Consider the following 20029-nt stretch of genomic DNA (forward strand, 5'->3'; position numbering starts at 1 on the left):
AAAGTGCTTAATGCATTTGAACTGCAGCTCTAAACGATCTCTCAATAATATTTCCTCCAAAGACGTGATGAACAGTACTCGAGAAGCATACGATGACGGGTAAGCTCGGCGTGTCACTGATGTGTCCACGGAAACAGAAGCTAAGCGCTAATCTCACACGAGTCAACGCTCGCGCTTTGAAATCTCCCCTACCATGGATCTGTTTATCCAAGCACGGCAGGAAAGCGGGGACGGGGGCCTTCTCGGCTCCCAGATGTGGTTTTGGGATTAACGGATGCGGTTGATCCAGGCTGCTAGTGCGGAAAGAGGTTAGCTCGGCTTTATTTAGGTCAAACAGTGGCTGACGTTCCGCTCATACTTCTGTTGAGTCCTTTCCTTTTTAAGACCCCCTCTGAGATGATCAAATCCTAATAGGAGTCCAGGTGAACACAAAGAAGCTCCCTGAAGTGTAGATCAACAAGAAGCTTGTCTTTGTCACGGAATGTTTGATACAAGATCAGGACGGTATAAATTATGCCAGTTGGCCACCAAACACCGATGGGATTTATCAAGAGCCGGATCGACCCCCCACCTCGGTGTTCATGCTTGTATTACGCCAGGTCCTGGCAACCCCGATCTGGATTGGATTAGCAGAACAGATCATGAATGAATTGGAAAGAAATACGATTGGAACTGGGAATGTGGCGGCAAAGCTAACGTTTAGAAGTTAATTCGTTGACCTAGTGCCATTTGGGTTGTTTCCTATTATATCACTGAACTGACATAACTGAGTCAGTAAGTTCAATTTAGTAAACCTCAACTAACTCAATGTAGTCCAAACTATTGCATGTGAATCCAATAACTTGATTTGGAGAAGTGGAACTCTCGAATAATCCAAATCGTAAAGAGAGCCTGGATCACTCTGACAAGGGATCAATAGTATTGCGTTGTCCAGACAGTATGTGGAGGGTTTATGAACGGAAGGTTTGAGTCTGGAAGGCTTCGCTATCAAAACAAGAAGATCATGGGCGTTAATGCGATAATATCTATGACATGCAGAGAGATACCAGTACTTGTAGCTGAATAACTAGCTAGCCATAATAGCATTCTTTCAAATACTTTCGATATTAATTCCAATAATTTGTCACCTCCAAAATGTGTAAGTATGTTTTGTGTTTAAAGTGTCATATTTTGTAGTCAATGTGTTTACAGTATGTCATTTACATTTATTCTTAAAAATCAGACAAACTACGTAGTTGGCTAGCTTCCCAACAGGCCCTTTTTTGAAACACATTGGTATGATCTCGAACCCACGACTTCCTATCTGCGTTGTTTAGTTTCTTGAATTTCACGCTAATCTGCTTGCAAGGTCCAGAAAAGGAGAAAGCATGTGCAAACCTTGCCAGATCTGATATGCACCACAACTATTCAAGAGTTAGTGTTAGTTTAAGAGGTGAATCATAATTAGGGGATTGTTCTAGTCTCAGAATGATACCACATTATTCCAAGTCAAATAGTTCAAGGGAGTGAATCAAAGAATTTTCAGTCTTTCATGTCTGCTGCAGGTCGGCTCGTTCGAGCCTGTGAATGAGAACTGAATAGTGATAAGACTGAATCATTCTAGCGAGTAGTGCAGGGGATCACCAACAGAGAGCTACTTTTCTGATTGCAACAAAAGGCTACCAGTTTAATATGCATTTCTAAAATAATAACCCTATCGTGTTTATTATGTGGTTTAGTTTTTTTGAAGTAGGGTTTAAATAGGCCGAGTCAACCTCTAAAACATCATGCCAGTTAAAAATCAAATTTCCTAGAAAATCACAATTACCTTTCACTGGTCCGCAATTTTCAGATCCGGTCCGCGGACTTCTCAGGTGATATTAGGGGACTACCTGGTGCCATCGAGTGCCACAATATTGACCGGTACTTTTGAGTTTTCTTCAAATCAGTTACATTAGAAAGATGGATCTGATGTTGTGAATTCCTGAATCTGGAAGGTTTGAAAACCTAAGTCAGCGGACTGAAACTCAACGAGTCCACCGGGGATGAAAAAGAACAGAAGCACACCGAGATCTAAAGCAATCCTCTGTTCATTCATCAAGGATACTGAACCCGTGCACACTTCCTCCCACATAGGACGCCTCTGTCTCAGTAACATCCTGTGACTGGAAAAAAGACAGCAGGTGTTTGGCTCTCATTTTAAAACTTCGGTCCCCAAAGTCGGTTTAATCTTATATCATTAATTTTGTGAGGGATTTCCAACACGTTAAGACTCTTTGAAGGTCGACCATTTTGTTTTAATGCAATAATTTTAAGGATCTTTCTGATTGGGTCTGAACTTTGTCATCATCCGGCGTGGCCGGAGAAGCGGATCGCACACATCTACACACAAAATAAGATGTAAAAAAAGGATGTATTTACAGAAAAGGAAACAGAAAAGAATAGTGTAAAGAAATAGAACAACGACAATCTTCATAATGTAAAGACATCAAAGGTACACTAACACAAGCTCGACTACACATCTCTGTTCCACACTGCTGAAACACTGACTAGATCTAAATGAACAAAATATGAAATTGAAAAGACACAAGATATGTAGGAACAAAATCTAACTCCAACTGAACAAAGCAAGAAAGAAACAATGCGGGATATGTTATAATACCATGTAATTCTAACTGAATAAAAAAACACAAAAGAAAAACACAGGGAACATACTCAAGCAGGGGTAGAACAGCTACATAATGTTCCAACACGACTAGCTGTAACAGAACAATACATGAAAGTAAGTTAACACAAGAAACCTCCCATACCTCTACAGATAACGAGAGCGCTATGACAAAAAAAAACATGAAATATAATTTGGGGAGACTACCGAGCTGAACATAAGCAGGAAAGTAAGTTATCGCAGGGTATGGCTGGAACCCGAACTAACTCTAACTGAACAAAACGTGAAAGGGAGAGGTTATGAAACAGAAAAAGGTTATGTTTGAGGATCAATTAATTGTAACTGAACAACATGTGAAAGAAGGACAACACAGCATTTATAACTGCATGGTGATAGAACAATAACGGGAGAGCAACGACAGCCAAGACCATCAAATTCAGAATTTACCTGACAAAAGGCATTATCGCAAAAATTCAGAACATGGCAGTACAAAAAGTACAGAACATGATAGGCTCTGTAGTTTTTTGCCAGAATGCTTGGAAAGTTTAACTCCCTAGCTGCTTTTTCCCCCAAGTAAGCCTATCTGAGTGACATCACATTTCGACCATGAGTCCAGGAATTCACTTCATCCGACCTGTGTCGCGTTCCTAACTGTTTACGCAAAAGCTGCAGAGCGTTCCTCAAACAGCGTAAAAGCTACAATGGTTTGTATTGTTCACTCAATTTTCTGGGCCATTTACTTCCTTTTGCCCAGACAGAAGAGTGTTTGTCTGCCTGTCAATCAAACTGACAATCTTAGCAATGTTGATGAGCAGGTTTTACAAATTTTACACAACCAGAGTGGGCTATGTGTATAAATGTACTAAGCATCTTCCCAAAGAAAGCCAAAATGATTCAATATTTAGCATGTAAATTACCGTATTTTCTCCCCAAAGGGTCTCACCGGATTAGAAGGCGCACCACTCAAAAATGTTCTTTTCTCGTTAACTTTCCATATATAAGGCGCACCGCACTACAAGGCACTACCGTAGGAACGTCAACAATACAGTCAGATACTGTAGGTCAGTCAAACTTTTTTAACCCCTTAACATTGAGAAGCAAAGTTGTGTCTCAGACATTGTGTTTGTACGACGTCACCAGTCACTTAAATACGCCATGCCACGTATCATTTGAAAGCTTAAACTCTGAAAATATACTAACATAGAAACATCACGGTCAGTCTGAAACAAGATATCCAAAAAATATCAAGCTAGGGTAGCTCATCTAAGACGTCGATGATAATAGGCAACCATGATCTCCCTACATCCATGAGAGTGCAGTAAATCCAACCTTATAAAATATTTATGTGCTCCAAAACACGCGATGTTCCAACCCAAAAAAAATAAAAATCCGCCGAAAAGCATTCCTGCATCAATGGACGCTGCTTGTTGCCAGCTGTCTGTTTAGCCCCATAATTCCTGTTTACAAAAAGACAGACCTTCAAAATTATTTTTTCTAGGCCCCAGACCAACTTAACTTGTGTTTCACATCTTTTTGGGCCAATTGCAGGCTTCGTTTTACCGCGCTTTAGCCTATATTAGTCTGTAAATACTAAAAAGGACCCTCCTTCTTTACTTCCAAATAACTTTAGCCAATAGTGACCGATTCAAATGATGATTGACACATTGGTTATATATATATATATATATATATATATATATATATATATATATATATATATATATCCCAGCATGCCCCGCACACTACTTCTACGGGGGAAAATCAAGTCAGTGGCTGCTTAGCGTGGTTGTGAGACCTGTTGCGACTCAATAATTAACCATATATAAGGCGCACAGTATTATAAGGCACATGGTCAGCTTTTGAAAAAAATGAAGGCTTTTTAGTGCACCTTAGAGTGCGGAAAATTCGGTATATTCATTTATTGTGTCTAGTTTATTTTCTATAAACTCATTACTTGGTACTTATTCACAAGTTGTGTTTTCAAATAAGGCATAAGTGATGTCAAATTAGAGTTCAAAGTATAAATAGAGTATACAGTATTTCAAGTTGTCCCAAAGCATCATTTTCACAGTTGAAGTCACAATGTGGCCAAGTGTTGCCTTCTAGTGGACAGTTAAATAGCTTTATGTGTGCTAGAGCACTACACAAGTGGTAGTGGCCTGTGGCCCCTAAGACCACTTGAGTATAACACTGGCCAATCCTGAAAAAAGCTCACCATTGATGGGTCGTTGTGATTTTCTAGGAAGTTTTATATCTAACTGGCATGATAAATCATTAAAATGATCTGTGTCTTCCATAGATGATAATTTTTTCTGAGATATGTTTTTAGATTTGTTTTCTTGCCATTAGGCCTTTTAACAAATAAATATTAGTGTTTTACGGATACAAAATGTTATATTCATCTAAATATTATTACAAATACTTTTCATAAATCCTTATTCCGAAATCTGTCTTTTCAAAGGCGAAGAATCCCTTGAAGTGGTAAATAAATAAAAGTAATACACACAGTGTTTTGTGATTTTCTTCCACTAAAAACAAATTGTATAAAAATTGCTTTGGAAAATCACAAAGTCCACAGAGAGAATGCACACATTTTAATAACGTTGTCTAAAAATTCAGTTGTCCTGTTGTCGTCACCTGTAGGAAGACAAAAGTATGACAAGACAGCGTAACACTTTCACCAGGCGGAAAATAAACTGATTAACTAAATATGTCAGCTAATTTCTTCCCTTAGTAATGACTGGAATTCCCCTCATTAAGTGATAATAAACCTGACAAAAACAAAAAAGGCACCTTCTTACTCACAGAAAAACAGACGATGTAGAGAGTACTGTGACAATATTACAGTATACGATGACGTTTTCGCCTGCTACCAGTGATTAAAACAATTAAGATTAGATCCTATCTATCTATATATCTATCTACCTTGGCCATATCCTTCGAGAGGGGTGACTGACAGCAAGACAAACACATACAATAACAAGGAAAATAAAAAGGGAAAAAATAGCAAAAACACAAACATTTTTGGACCACGACCAACCCAAATGCCCAAACAGGTTAGGCACCTCGGCACCTAAGTTGGTCATGCTTTCGCTCCTCCAGATGAAACTGGACACAAAAGAGCGGCAATGTCACTCAGGTCGCGGTGACACAACACACTCTTTCAGTTCAACAGCAGGGCCCGACAGCTTTCACTGGTTTACCCCTGCCGCATCATACAGGTGCCCTGCTCATCCCTTAGATCACGTCCAAACATCACACTATCCTTTTACAACGCCTCTCTACTCATTCCTATCACCCACAAGAGCTTTAGCTTCCACTACATGTAGACCTCAGGATTAGATCCGAAATTGGAAAACCGAGAACAGTCAAACAAAGAACAAGGTTTTTTTTAAGGTACTGTAATTGTTATACGGCGTACACAATTGGAAATGAACAAAAAACGTATAAAATATAGGGGGAAAGTATAAGTTAACAGGTATGAACATGTCAACTGCGTTTACCCTTTTTGAACGTTTGATTTGAAACGATACGATTCATACAAAGAATATACTTAATTGTTTGTAGTGTAAAAAAATAAAAAACATGTGATCTTTGACAAGTTACCAACACTTGTAGAGCGTGTTGAGTCTGTAAATGTCGTTCTTGTTCATCTGGGTGGCATAGCCGAAGCTGACGTTGGGATTTGGGATGGCCTCCATGGTGGGTTTGTTGTTGGCTGAAAATGCGTACCTGCAACAGTAAATTTGTACTTCCTGCATACTTCTTGACAACTGGCAATATTTCGTGATTAAGATGTGTTTCGGTCCATTTTTAAAGTATCACGTTTGATTTGAACCTGTGGTACTGCATGATGGAATTGTAGTCATACGGTGTTCCCATGTTGAGTGTGTTCACCTTCTCGAAGATGCCCTCAGTACCTGAGGTGGAAAGTCACAGCAACTCTCACATTGTGTACACTACCATTCAAAATGGTGGGGTTTCTTAGAAATCTCCTTAGTTTTTAGGAAAACACGTTTTTTTTTTCTTTGAAGATAACACAAAACGAATCAGAATTACACCCCATACATTGATAATGTGGTAAATGGCTATTTTAGCTGCAAATGTCCATTTTTTTAATTCAATATACATTGTAAATAGGTGCACAAGGACAGCTGAAAACAGTTGAGCTGGTTAGAGAAGCTATTACCTGACCTTCCTTTGAGCTAGTCTATTATCTGGAGGATCCTATTTGTTTTTGTGATTAAACTTTATGAATGGCCAGAAAAATTAAATATTTTTGTGAAACTGGACAGTCTGTTCTTTTTTGAGAAATTAATTAGCTAAAAAAATCTCCTTTAATGGTGTGTTCAACTATTCCCTCCGTTACGGTTTACCTCGAAAGTAAATGGTAAATGGTCTGCATTTATTTAATGTTTTTCAAGTCAATGAAGACCTCCCAAAGCACTTTACAACGTGCTTCACACTTACCCATTCACACACACACTCACACACCAATAGGGAGTCAGCCATGCAAGACACCTACCTGCTTATTGGAGGCATTAGGGATTCAGTGTCTTGCTCAAGGACACTTCGACATATAACACGGAGGAGCCGGGAATCGTCCCGTAAACTTCAGCTGGTCTATAACTCTCACCAAAAACCCCTCTCGCCATCATATCACCCCTGTGTCCTTCACCAACTCTACTGGCTCCCTATCAACACCTACATTTATAACCTTGGCACTCCCTACCTCTTCAACCTCCTTCACACTGCCACGCCAATCCGCACCCTCAGATCATATTCCTCCCTCCATCTTATTATACCCCCTGCCCGCCTCAGCTCCATGGGGAGCAGAGGTTTCAGACGCTCTGCCCCCCAGCTCTGGAACTCATTGCCACCTGACCTCCGAAATTCTGCGACCCTGTCCACCTTCAAATCCGGACTCAAAACTCACCTCTTCAGACTTGCCTATTCTTGACGAGCTGCTTCACATACCGCCCCTTTTAACTCTAAGGTGTTATTTGCTATTTATTACGTTCTTGTTTTACTCTTGCTTTATTGTTGTGGCCTACTCTATGTACAGCGACCTTGGGTAACCTGAAAGACGCTTCAAAATACAATGTATGATCATCATTATTATTATTATGATTATTACAACTCCCTCAGAGAGAAGCACAAACAGGCTCTAAACAGAGAAGAAAGAAGTTGGAGGCACCACTGCAGAACCAAGAAAGAAGACAAGTACATTATAGACTCTAGTTTGCGAAGCAGACGCCTTACAGGTTCTCAGATAGCAGCTTGGTTAAATAGTACAAAACACAAGTGTTGGCATCTACAGGGAAGAGGCAACTCTCAGACTCTGGCCTTCACGGGAGAGCGGCAAAGAAATAGGCATATCTGAGACTGACCAACAAAAAGAAGAGATCAAAATGAGCAAAAGAACACATGATATTGGACAGCTCGATTGCAAAATAAAACTGTGACTTTTTGGTAATTGTCCTGCGACCCCTCTCCTTTGAATGGTAGTGTGTGTTGTGCATGTACCTTTCTGGATATTCCCCCACAGAATGCGGATGTACCGGTCACGGTCAGAGCGGCTTTGCTCGTGGTGGAAGCCGAGAGCATGCAGGAGATCGTGTTGGATGGTGCCATGGTACAAGCATCCATTGCGGTCCAGGGACAAAGTCTGAGCCCAGACCTGACGACCCACGGACGAGGAACACCTCAGAGGAACAGAAGGTACGTGACATCAAAGCAGAGCAGTGACTATCTTTCTTCAGGTGCTTTTGAGTAATCTACAATAGAAGTTATTTGAGGTGTGACATTTGGGTTTTTTTGCAGTGAAAATCTGAATTTTTGTGGATATCCAGTCAAATTTTATGTTAAGATGTCACTTGTTCCAATCTTAAATGAGATTTTCCTATATATGTGTATATATATATATATATATATATATTAGAATGAAAACAGTAAAAATTTAAACTTGAACCGGAAAATCATCTTTTAAAGAGGTTGTGGTTAGTTGTTGGGATTACGTTTCAGGTTCAGGTTTGGGCTTAGGTTTGGATGGTTAGAGTTCAAACTTTAACCAAATTAAATCAAGTTGATGCTTTAAAACTGCCCGAATGTTAAGGGTTTCACATTTCCAGAACGTTTAACTCAACTAGGCGCTTTATATTGAAAGAGTTTTAAACTTTTTCCATCCATCCAATATCTGCACCCCTTATCCTCAGTTGGATCGCGGGGTGCTGGAGCCCGTCCCAGTCATCTTCGGGCAGTGGGAACTGGACACCCCTAACTAGTTGCCAGGCAGTCACAGGGCACACAGAGACTGACAAGTCACTCACTTATTCGCACCTTGGGACAATTTGACCCAGCCAATTAACCTGACATGCATGTTTTTAGAATGTGGGAGGGAACTGGAGTGCCTGAAAGAAACCCACGCAAACTCCACACAGGAAGGTTCGATCACTGACCACTCACCTGCCATGCTGCCCTTTAAACTTTTTACTCGGTTTAATTTGGTTAAAGCTTTAGAGTTACTCCAAAGCAACATAAAATTTTAACTCAATAACTACAATTAAATATAAAAATAATCTTTTTGGGGCAAAATGTTGTTTCACAACAACAACAACAAAATTGGCATTTATGTTAGGCTTACCATGCTCCCGACCATATATCTCATCTCATCAGCTGCACCACTTATCCTCAGTAGGGTCGCGGGGATGCTGGATCCCAGCAATCATCGGGCAATGGGCAGGGGGCACCCTGGACTGGTTGCCAGCCAATCGCAGGGCACACGGGGACAGACAACTCACTCGTTCAGTCACACCTAGGGACAATTTGGACCAGCCAATTCACCTGAAATGCATGTTTTTGGAATGTGGGAGGAAACCGGAGTGCCCGGAGGAAGAAACTCACGCAAGCACGGGGAGAACATACAAACTCCGCACAGTAAGGCCGGGAGCTGGATTTGAACCCATTCAGGAGGTTCCCACGACCTCAGAACTGTGCCGCACATGCGCTAACCACTGCACCGCCGTGCTGCCCCCGACCATATATACATTTATTTTGTGCAGAATTGTATCAGCGTTTTCTGGGCTAGGCTGCCCCATGATTTAGGTCAAGGTTGTCCAAACTTTTCAGAAAGTGGGACTGACTTGGTTAGCTGAAAACATGTAAGGGCCCACTATTCAGCCTGGCATTCTTTAAGCAGTCTTTAAAAAAAAAATTCAACCTACTTGAAAGGTTGGCAGTGCTTGGCGATCAGTGTCTCATCTTTGTAGCATTTTCATTTCACTCTTAAAAAAACAGTGCTGTTGAAACAGCTTCCAGTTGCTACACCTTTTCACAGCATTTGTTCCCAGTTAGCTTTCAGTAGTCTGCATATTTCGTTTCAAGTGCTTTTTCTTATTATATTCTTTGAAAACAGTTGTAGTCTCTTGACGAATTGGGCAGAAGCAGTTGTTTCGGATTTTCGTGAAAAAATAATTCAATTTCCATTTGTCCTGGAAGTGGCGGCCCTCATAGTCAACTTTCCTTTTTTTATTTACAGTTGCCATGTTGGAAATGGGGTGGACTTGAATTCTCACATAAAGCCAAAGTCAAGATGGCCAAAGGGCTACTGCAATCCCCTGGTGAAATTACATATATATATATATATATATTTTTTTTTTTTGATAGAAATTTAATTTAAACTGCGGTCAACATTACTGGTGAGCGAAATAATATTAATTTTATGACATTAAAAATGATCACAGGCCGTAACTCGGCCACACTTTGGACATTGCTGATTTAGGCCGTCTGGCTACATCCGTTGTACTCCTGGCTGTAATGTACCTCTATTACTGATATATATTATTACTTTTCAGAAATACATTCTGTGTATAGATTAACTCATTCATTGCCAAATCTTCAAAATTGACATCTTTAGCTGACAATGGCACTAAACCAGGCTGCTCTCTCAAATGTCGGACAGATCCTATGATGAAAGTATTATCTGGGAGTCAATAAGGTGAATAGCCGGATACCCGTTTCCAGATACGATGCTGATGTAGTCTCTGTGTGAAGTACGAGGGATGAAGCGGATGCAGGAGACAGAGTGGAAGGAGATCAGGCCACGCTTGATGATGGCTTCCTCGCGAGGGGCTGAATTAAGTAGAAAGAAGCTTTCTCATAAATAGTGGTCCGTTACGATTCACTGGAGTACAAAGGAGCATTAAAATACTGTAAACGCTGGAGATGGTGTAGGGGACATAGACGTTTCCATCGGTGGATTTTGGCCACAAGCATGAGCCAGACGGGCATGGGTGGGCATTCCTTTGGCGATCTCGGTCCACGGCGATGTCTCCGATCACCAGATGCTTGTCCGCTGTTTGAACTGTCCCACGAGTCAGTCGAGTTAAGCGTAACTTTTCAGGAGGCGTGTGAAGGAATAATATTACCCACGTCCTTGTTGGCCCGCCACAGGAGCTCAGACACAGACAGTTCCTGTTGAGATCATGTAATAATCAGTTTAGTAGACACTTAAAATAAGGAGAGAAGACATCAATTGATTTTGAACTCGCAAGGAGGACAGGGAGGGAAACCCTCAAGATAATAGAAATTCATTCCCCGTTCTGATGCCCTCCCCTGTTCCCCTTTTTTCAGAATTAAATAGTCAAGGTTATATAAAACGGATCAAGGGGTGTGTAAATCGAAAAATAGCAACATGATTGTCAGATATCTACAACGATGTAACAGCCAAAACAACAAACAGCAGTGCGCAATTATAGTCAAAATAAGGACCTGGCATCCAATGGATTTGCCTTTACATAATAAAAATAATTTCCTTTGTATTGTCATTCTTTGTAACAATGTACACAGAACGAAATGTCGATACACCTGACCCGTTGTAGCGAGTCGATGCAGCCGCAGCCAGAGGGCGCCGCCATTATACCAATTAGGTATGTCTCGGTCGAGGCGCGAACCAGCGACCTCCCAGTCTCAAAGCGGGCACACTACCATTCGTCCATTACTGAAAGCTGAAAAAAAGTATCAACTATATATCAAGAAATAATATCAAGTCCAAATAAGCATCTCTTATCTCTCTCTTTCACTCTATTTTTCCTTTTTTTCACTCTCTATCACTTATTCTTTCTTTCTTCTTTATTTCTCTCTCTTTCTTTCACTCTATTTTTTTTCAATGTCCTTTTCTCATGCTCACTCTTTCTCTCTCTCCCTCATTTTCACTCTTTCTCTTTTCCTCATCCTTCATTTTTGCTCTTTTCATCACTCTCTTCCTTGCTCTCTTATCTTATCTCTCTCTCACTCTTTTGTGCTCTCTCGCTTTCTTTTTCTCATGCTTCCTCTTTCTCATGCTCTCTTTTCTCCTTCTAATGCTCTTTTTCCTCTCTCTCTCTCATGCTCTCTCTCTTTCTCATGCTCGTGCTTTCTCATGCTGATGTTTTCTCTCTTTCTCATGCTCTCTCACGCGCTCTCTCTCATGCTCTCTCTCATGCTCCCTTTCTCTCTCTCTCTCTCTCTCATATATATATATATATATATATATATATATATATATATATATATATATATATATATATATATATATATATATTATACACAGTGTTCTCGTTTGCCCGCGTCCCTGCATCCTAGACGCATCATTTTTGCATAGTGTCAAGTCAACTTTTTTGACACAAAATTGTCATTACCCGATTACATTTTTTTTTTAACAAAGATTTACCGCACTCCAAACTTTTCGTCAGGCAGATCCGCCTTTGTTGTTTTGGTCTCGCGGTTCGAGTTTTCGTCTGCACGCCGATCTCGGCAAACGAGATCTCGTTGCTTCGAGATGACGTCATTGTTGTGGTGCTTGTCATCGAGGAAAGGTGAAAATCAACACAAAATTGGCAATTTCTTCAGTGTCAGTAATAAGTCGAAACTTAATGCAGAAAGTGATAACGGCAATAATTCCGACTGAAAAATATTGAAGTGATAACTTATTTGTATTACCAATAAACTGTGATGATTAAAACTGAATGCATGTATAGATTTATGTCATATATTTGTTGCCGATTTACAATTTCCACCTCGATAACACTAAATTTTGGGGACCCATAGATCTCTGTTGGGACCCATAGATTTTTGAGCATGTGAGTCCCCGGGACCCATCACTTTTCAGAGGTAAAAGTAACACTGTATCTATCTATCTATTTATATATTACAAAATCTTGTTTATATGCTTAGAGGAGTCTGACCTGCTTCGCGGCCGAGCTGCCACTGAAGAAGAGGAACAATACGAAGACGCCGAAGGCGAGTTCAAGTTGCGTCATGATGAAAAGCAAAAAGGCAACGGCGAGCTTTTACCCGAGCTGCCTTTTTTAAAACCTTACCTCAAGTTACCTTGAACACACACTGCAATTTCCCAGGAGTTCTTCTGGGAAGGTGGCCTTTTGCTCTCTTCTGTGGAGAAGACAACCTGTCACGTTCCCACATTAAAATTGGCAGGGTTTAGTTGTAAATAAGGCATGGAGAGAAATTAGAAAATTACGATTAAAAAAACAGTCCATTTTTTCACACTAAAGTAAGCAGCGTCTTGGTTTCTCAGGGGTATTTTGTATGTATTTTTGCTTGAAAAGCTTGTATACTAATATAGGAAGATGTGTAAAGCTAGGACCTTATCTTTGCCTTTAGCTAGGACCTTATCTTTGCTTTTGAATGATCTTTGATTTTTGCAACTCGGAGATGGCATAGGAGCTTGCTCTGTCCACTCCACGCAACGGCCCGGTATTGCAGTACCTCCGGGAACGGTGCATTCGCAATGATCGCGGCAAGGCTTGAGGGCTAGGACCTTAGCTTGGCCTTTTGGCTGAGAGTAAGTGTCCCGGCTCCTAGGCTTTGTAGCATATTATGAACTGACCGATAACGGATAATGGATAATGATTTATGAACAAGCTAAATAACCCTTAAAACCCCCATCGATATGTATGGGAGTAACTACTATTGCATTTAGAAAATATCACTGTATATCACACACGAAAAAACAAGATTTATGAGGTTTTGTTTTTTTCAACAGTTCACTAATTCCATCAAAAATGAAGCAGAATAGACAAAGATGTCATATTTAAAACTTTATTTCCATTAGCTGCGAATCAACAACCAAAAAAACAAGACAAAAAGCCCAATTGCTACAACACTTCTGGATTTACCCGACGTAGACTAACCAATCAAAAGCTGTCAAGCTTTGGTAAACGTAACAAAGCATTGGAAATTGGTAGATGCAGAATATATATATTTTTTGAAATTGCGTCATGACAAACTATCAATTTAAATCACTTCAATGTCACATATTCAACTTAATACACTTAAAATAAATGAAACCTTCCTCTTGTTGCGGGTGCTTGTTTATGTTGCTTTGTCTCCCTCTGCTGGCAATTTACGTAACAAGTTCGTTGTATAAAGTGTAAAAGGGGACAGAGGTGTTTGCGTACCTCACAAACGCAACATTTTTACTGCCGGTGTAGTATTTTATTAGTGTGCATTAGCGATTGCAGGATCGTCTTGATTTTTTTATCACTAAATAATTAAGAAATAGATTGCAAGCAATAGCGTCTCTAGGTCTGATGGGACAGCACAGGGAAGTCTATTTTATTTATCTATCATTTGTGATTACAAATTTGTCTATTAATTAACTGGATGATTGCTCTTTTTGGCTAAAAATGACGAATTGTCAAATAGTATACCCATCCTTTGCGTGTGATTAAAATCAGAGTTGTAGAGCAATGTTTTAGTCATATTTAGACACAAGTTTATTTACATTAAAAAGGAGTTTATATATCTGCCATTATTTGTTTCTATTCAAATTAAAACACACTTAAATTCTATAGTTTATGAATGACCTATATTTCCTGTTGACAATATCTGTTTATTGGTCATCCTGGAAGGCGGATTACCTCATGTGCGGTCCCTTCTCAAGGTTTCTCCATTTACCTTATGTTGAGGTTTTTGAGTTTTTCCTTGCCTTCATGTAGGTTTTAGATCAGGGGATGGTGTCATAATAGTCTGTGGTTTGCAATATTCTGTGGTGTTTGTGCAGCCCTTTGAGACTCCTTGTGATTATGGACGTCACAAATAAACATTACTTGACATGATTTAAATATTTTCTTACTATATTTTAGTTATACCTTTAGTCAAAATGTGATTTTTATAAAACTTGATGTAGTAGTTAATATAAAATCATCAACATTGTTTCTTTGTAATTTTCTCCTCCTATTAAAATAACACACACAAACAAAGTCCACACATGACTGAATATATGTGCAAATTTAATTATCATCTGAAACTCTCCCTTGTGCTGGGGTTCCAATCTGCAGGAAGACAAAAATATGAAAAAAAAACGTCAATTAAAATGTACATCACTTTTGTTATATTTTAAAAGGTAAAATTACATTTCCTTAGAAGTGAACCGTTACACCAATTTGTAAAAATGTGACTTTTTGCAACAAAGCTTAAGTTATTTTGGCATTTACGTGTCACTAACCCCATTTTATTCATCTTATTTTTCTCATCCTCATTTGCAGTTGTAGAGTCCGTTGAGTCGGGCAATGTCGTTCTTGCTCATCTGGCTGGCGTCGCCAAAGCTGACGTTGGCATTGGGGATGGGCACCATGGTGGGCTTATTGTTGCCAGAAAATGCGTACCTGCGACAAACAATGTGTACTTCATGTGTGCGAATACTGTATACTGTAATAAAAACAATCAACAAATATAAGGCCATTATTAATCTGGCATTTTTAAATTTTTCCTTAGAATTAGGTTGCAGCAATGGTATCTGATGAGTTCTAGCGATGGATCCAAATATAGGGAAACAGGAATAAAGGCAACAAAACCCAGGAACAAAGTAATAAACACACAAAAACAAACCGGTTGTCTCAAATCAACTAACAAAATGTCCAAACTAGAGAAAATAAAACTGACATGGAAATAATGTGACCGACTATCCTGTTAAAGAAGTCCAAATAAAGGCTTGTGATCATGAGGGGCGGGGGATTAGCCACAGGTGTGTGCATTTCCGCCACTCCCCCCAGTTGGCGCGCTCTGACATGTTTTGTGACAAACTGTTTAATTTTGGAGTGAAATGGTACTTAGTTAAAATGCCTTATATAAGCCTACATCACATACGAGCTGACCTCCTAAAACTGCTTTAAAAAATGCCACATACTTCCTCAAGTAAAAATATACCCAAAATACTAATGGAACTAATACCTATAAAACGATCATTGTTTTAATGTGCAAATCATAATAACTAATTTATATACTGGTAATACAATAAAAATGCCTTTAAACCATTTAATGTAACCTTAAGCAGCACAATCCTTTACCTCTTTGACTTGATCGTGGATTTCACTCTTTTCTTTCCCCTTGTTATCAACTTTTTTGCGACCCATTATCACATCCGTCGCTATCGGCGCGCTTAGCCCCCCCCCCATGCATTTGACATGCCACGCTTGAGACTAATGTCTGGCAACGGGGGCCATTATTATGGGCCGAAAAGGCAATAAAACACACTAAATCACAATAAAATAAAATGTGTTCTCTTTGAAACACATAACTCACTCATTCAACAGAATCTATGTCAACTACAGAATTTTTTTTTTTACCTAAACCAAACACAACCTTTTCTTAAGCTTTTTGTGGCCCTTCTTTAATTTTGGTAGATCATTTCATTTGAGATCTTAAATAAATAACCAATATTTATCATTGATCGCTGCCAGCTCAGTTTTTGCCTACCGGGTTTTTATATTGTGTTGTCTAATTTTATATATATATATATATATATATATATATATATGGAGAGAGACAGAGAGAGTCAGGTTAATTGGCCATTCCAAATAGTCCCCAGGTGTGACTGAGGGAGTGAGTTGTCTATCATAGTTTTAAATAACAGCAACAAGGCTACTTGAAAATAAGTGCAACAGAAAAAACAGCTGATTTGGTCGCAGAGATAAATGGTTTCCCGTGCTTTGCTATGCAGTGAGCAATGTGATAACTTGCTTTAGTGGTGGTGTTTTTAGCAGTGACTTAGGTTTTCAGGGTCTGTGTTTGTTGGCCGTACCTGGACACAGCGTGTCTTAATGTCTCCGCCTTGTCAGACTCATCCTTGAATTCATGTTCATGTTTTGTCTCGTAATGACGATTAACACTTCATTTATCGCACACTGGTGTTTCTGTGGCTGGGTTAAAACAGGGATTTTACCTCCTCTGCGAGGCGCGGCGCAGACACGCGCTCACACACGTAGCAGGGGAGGAGGGGCACTACTGTAAAGCCCCTAAACAACACGGAACGCAACTGAAAATTATTTGTACTATTTTTCCGTGCACTCGCGTGCCACTGGTTAACCCCTCACGTGCCACTGCTGGTTGCCGACCCCTGTTTTACACAAACCTATGGTACTGCATGACGGAGTTGTAGTCGTATGGCGTGTTTAAGTTGAGCGTGTTCATCTTGTCGAAGGCGTACTCCCAACCTGACAAGGAAGGTTGTCACATCAGTTTAGTGTTTTTGGTGTTTTGGAGTGTTTTTGGTGTACCCACCCGACTGGATGTTCTCCCACAGGATTCGGATGTGGCGGTCTCGGTCCGAGCGGCATTGTTCGTGGTTGAAGCCGAGCGCGTGCAGGAGCTCGTGCTGGACTGTGCTGTGGTACAAGCAGCCTCGGCGGTCCAGGGACAAGGTCTGAGCGTTGCCGCGGCGACCCACGTAGGAGTAACACCTACGAGACGACAAAAGGTAGACGAGCCGTAGCGCCAACCGTCTTGAAGCTAGAAACGACTTTTTGTTCCTAGTTTCTGAACTCACATCTTATTGGGTTATTACTATTGTGAATTTTGGACCACAAGCTGCTACTTTTTCCTACATTTTAAACACGGCTTGTTCTTTTTCTTTTAGTGAGGCTGTTGCTGTCATTGAAGTCGGCAGCGATTTCGGGCGCTCTGCCCTTTATCGCGGATCTCTTCAGTGGTGGTTACCGCCGGGGCCCCATGTCGAGGCGGTTCGCTCCGGCCGGCGCCAGATAGCTGGTTTAGAATTTGGTAGACCAGGAGAACCCTATGGTGCGATTTAAATGAAGCATTGCGATGTCTGCCAAGTGCTCTGAATTTCAAATTTAAGAAATTCAATGAAGCGAGGGTATACAGTGTGGGTAGCGATGACTCCCTTTGGTACCCAAATGCCTTTAAATCTAAATACTGACGCACATGAATGGATAGGCGAGATTTCCACCTTCTCTACGGAGTAAGATTGCATACTTGGCATAATCAGCGGGGAAATGTCTAAGAAAAGTAACACATTGTGCTACAATTAAGAAACTCCTTTCAATTGATAAGAATTAAATTGCCATTAACATACACACAAGTGTAACATAAATCATCATACATAAATGCTTGGAATCTTTCTAACAAGTAGCACGTAGCCGTTAGCATAACGCGTTACCATGTTGTTATTAGCATGTAGCTGTTAGCATAACTTGTTGGCATGTAGATTTTAACCACTGTGCTAACAGCACTGTTGGCAATGAGTGAGCCTGGAATCAATACAGCTAGCCTTGCGAAGCCAGCCCCAACTCAGTGTGAGGGAATACCCGTTGTTGGGCTGGATGCTGATGTAGTCTCTCTCGTAGTTGCGAGCGATGAAGCGAATGCAGGACACGGACTGGAAGGAGGACAGGCCTCGCTCGATAAGGGAGCGTTCGCGAGATGCTGAATTTTTAAAAAAAAAAAAAAAAAAGGAAAAAAAAAAGTTTTTAGAATTCTGGAAATACTCTGATGAAATGATACATCAGGTTAACGGACAGTAGGAACCGGAGATGGTGTACGGAACGTAGACTTTCCCGTCTGCAGATTGGGGCCACTTGCATCCCCTGGACGTGCATTGGTCGGCGTTGCGTTCACCGTCTCGGTCCACGGCGATGTCGTCCATCACCAGAGGCTCATCTTCTCTGCGCACTGAGGACGGTTTACGTATAATGTCACCAGCATGCTAACTTTAGCATTTATAATTCAAAGCCAGTAGAGCCGTTTTTAGCATTACCGACGTCTTTGTTGGCCTTCCAAAGAAGCTCGGACACCGATTCCTCCTGTGGCAGCCGTGGAGTCATGGTTCAATAAAGCATCACTGATCACAATTTTGTTCAAATCAAGGGGTATAGGGGCGATGGCGGGCGGTACAGTCAGTGCTGTCGCAGCAGAGCGTGCAGCAAATGACTGATTTACAGGAGATCATGTTGGAAAAAGTATCTCATTTTGTTCCATATCCTTCATTTACATGCAAGCCCATGTGCCGTGTTTTCCAGACTTTAAGGCGCACCCAAATATTTCAGAAATTCAAAAGTGTGACTTATAGGCCAGAGCAGACATGGGGACTTGAGACTTAGTGACTTGGACTCGAGTCGACTCGAGTCGCTGTTTTTATGACTTGTGACTTGACTTGGACTTGGCAATCTAAGACTCGGGACTTGACTTGTGACTTGACTTGCCCAAGAAAAAAATACTTGGGACTTACTTGGGACTTGAAGGTGAAGACTTGAGACTTACTTGAGACTTGCACATGTGTGACTTGGTCCCATGTCTGGGCCAGAGAATACAGGAAATAAAATGCACAATTACTATGACATGCTGCTACGTACAGTAACCCCTCACAATTCAATAACAACGAATAGAATTCAATTAAAACCTTCTTTTGATAGTTTGGCTGACCTGTTGCATGGCCGAGCCGGTGCCGCAGGAGAGGATCAACGTAAAGACGGCGAAAATGGTAAGATGCTTCATCATGAAAATGGGGGAGACAGGCTGCCCACTGCGATGCCTTTTTAAATAGCTTTTTCTAATGACCTTGATAGCATACGGTGTTCTCCCACCAGCTCACTTGGAAAGTTGTTTTCTTCTAGGCTGCGAAAAAAAAAACCTGTGAAATTCCCACAATCTAAAGTTCAATGACGGGTTTTATGACGAGCGGGATGACCAGGATTCGCTAGTAACTGGTTTTCTCTACGTAGGACATTTCGGTCCATTAAGAGGGTAAAGGGGACTTTTTAGAACTGGTACTGTTACTGGTGAAGCGTAGGATTTCCATAACACTTTTTAGGAGCGATAGGATACTCAAACCCAGGGGCGATTTTAGGTTCGGAGCTTTGAGGGTGCTGAGCACCCACATCAAATTAAGTGCTTAAAAACAGGGTCGAACATCTTACTTTGTCTTCATTCTGATTAGAAAAAAATATTATAGAAATACCACAAAAACACTACTACGATAATACTATGATACAAACACACTGTTACAAAATATTATAACAGAAAAACTACAAAAATACAATTACCATAAATTAAAAAAGTACTTGAGAATGACTGGCTGGCAACCAGTTC

At 40.5% G+C, this 20029-nt stretch overlaps 2 protein-coding genes and 1 pseudogene across 2 annotated transcripts; 1 reads left to right on the forward strand and 2 right to left on the reverse strand.

Annotated features, from left to right (window-relative positions):
* Positions 1 to 5223: 5223 nt before the first annotated feature.
* LOC148362837 (high choriolytic enzyme 1-like) lies at positions 5224 to 12956 on the reverse strand. The gene is made up of 8 exons (XM_088340416.1): positions 12868 to 12956; positions 11071 to 11116; positions 10854 to 11006; positions 10657 to 10774; positions 8171 to 8349; positions 6483 to 6564; positions 6251 to 6376; positions 5224 to 5281 (listed from the first exon to the last, which is right to left on the reverse strand). Exons 1-8 carry the CDS (start codon positions 12940 to 12942, stop codon positions 5278 to 5280), a joined length of 783 nt encoding a protein of 260 aa, XP_088196542.1. The 5' UTR covers positions 12943 to 12956; the 3' UTR covers positions 5224 to 5277.
* Positions 12957 to 13284: 328 nt separating this feature from the next.
* On the forward strand, positions 13285 to 13430 carry LOC148362838 (U2 spliceosomal RNA; annotated as a pseudogene).
* Positions 13431 to 14917: 1487 nt separating this feature from the next.
* On the reverse strand, positions 14918 to 19487 carry LOC148362839 (high choriolytic enzyme 1-like). The gene is made up of 8 exons (XM_088340418.1): positions 19364 to 19487; positions 18699 to 18744; positions 18461 to 18613; positions 18250 to 18367; positions 17204 to 17382; positions 17055 to 17136; positions 15150 to 15309; positions 14918 to 14976 (listed from the first exon to the last, which is right to left on the reverse strand). The coding sequence occupies exons 1-7, from the start codon at positions 19436 to 19438 to the stop codon at positions 15180 to 15182; spliced, it is 783 nt and encodes a 260-aa protein (XP_088196544.1). The 5' UTR covers positions 19439 to 19487; the 3' UTR covers positions 14918 to 14976; positions 15150 to 15179.
* Positions 19488 to 20029: the final 542 nt, after the last annotated feature.

Source organism: Urocampus carinirostris, chromosome 7 (assembly GCF_059441175.1).
Source record: "Urocampus carinirostris isolate Australia breed hairy pipefish chromosome 7, RoL_Ucar_1.0, whole genome shotgun sequence".
NCBI classification, from domain to species: Eukaryota; Metazoa; Chordata; class Actinopteri; order Syngnathiformes; family Syngnathidae; genus Urocampus; species Urocampus carinirostris.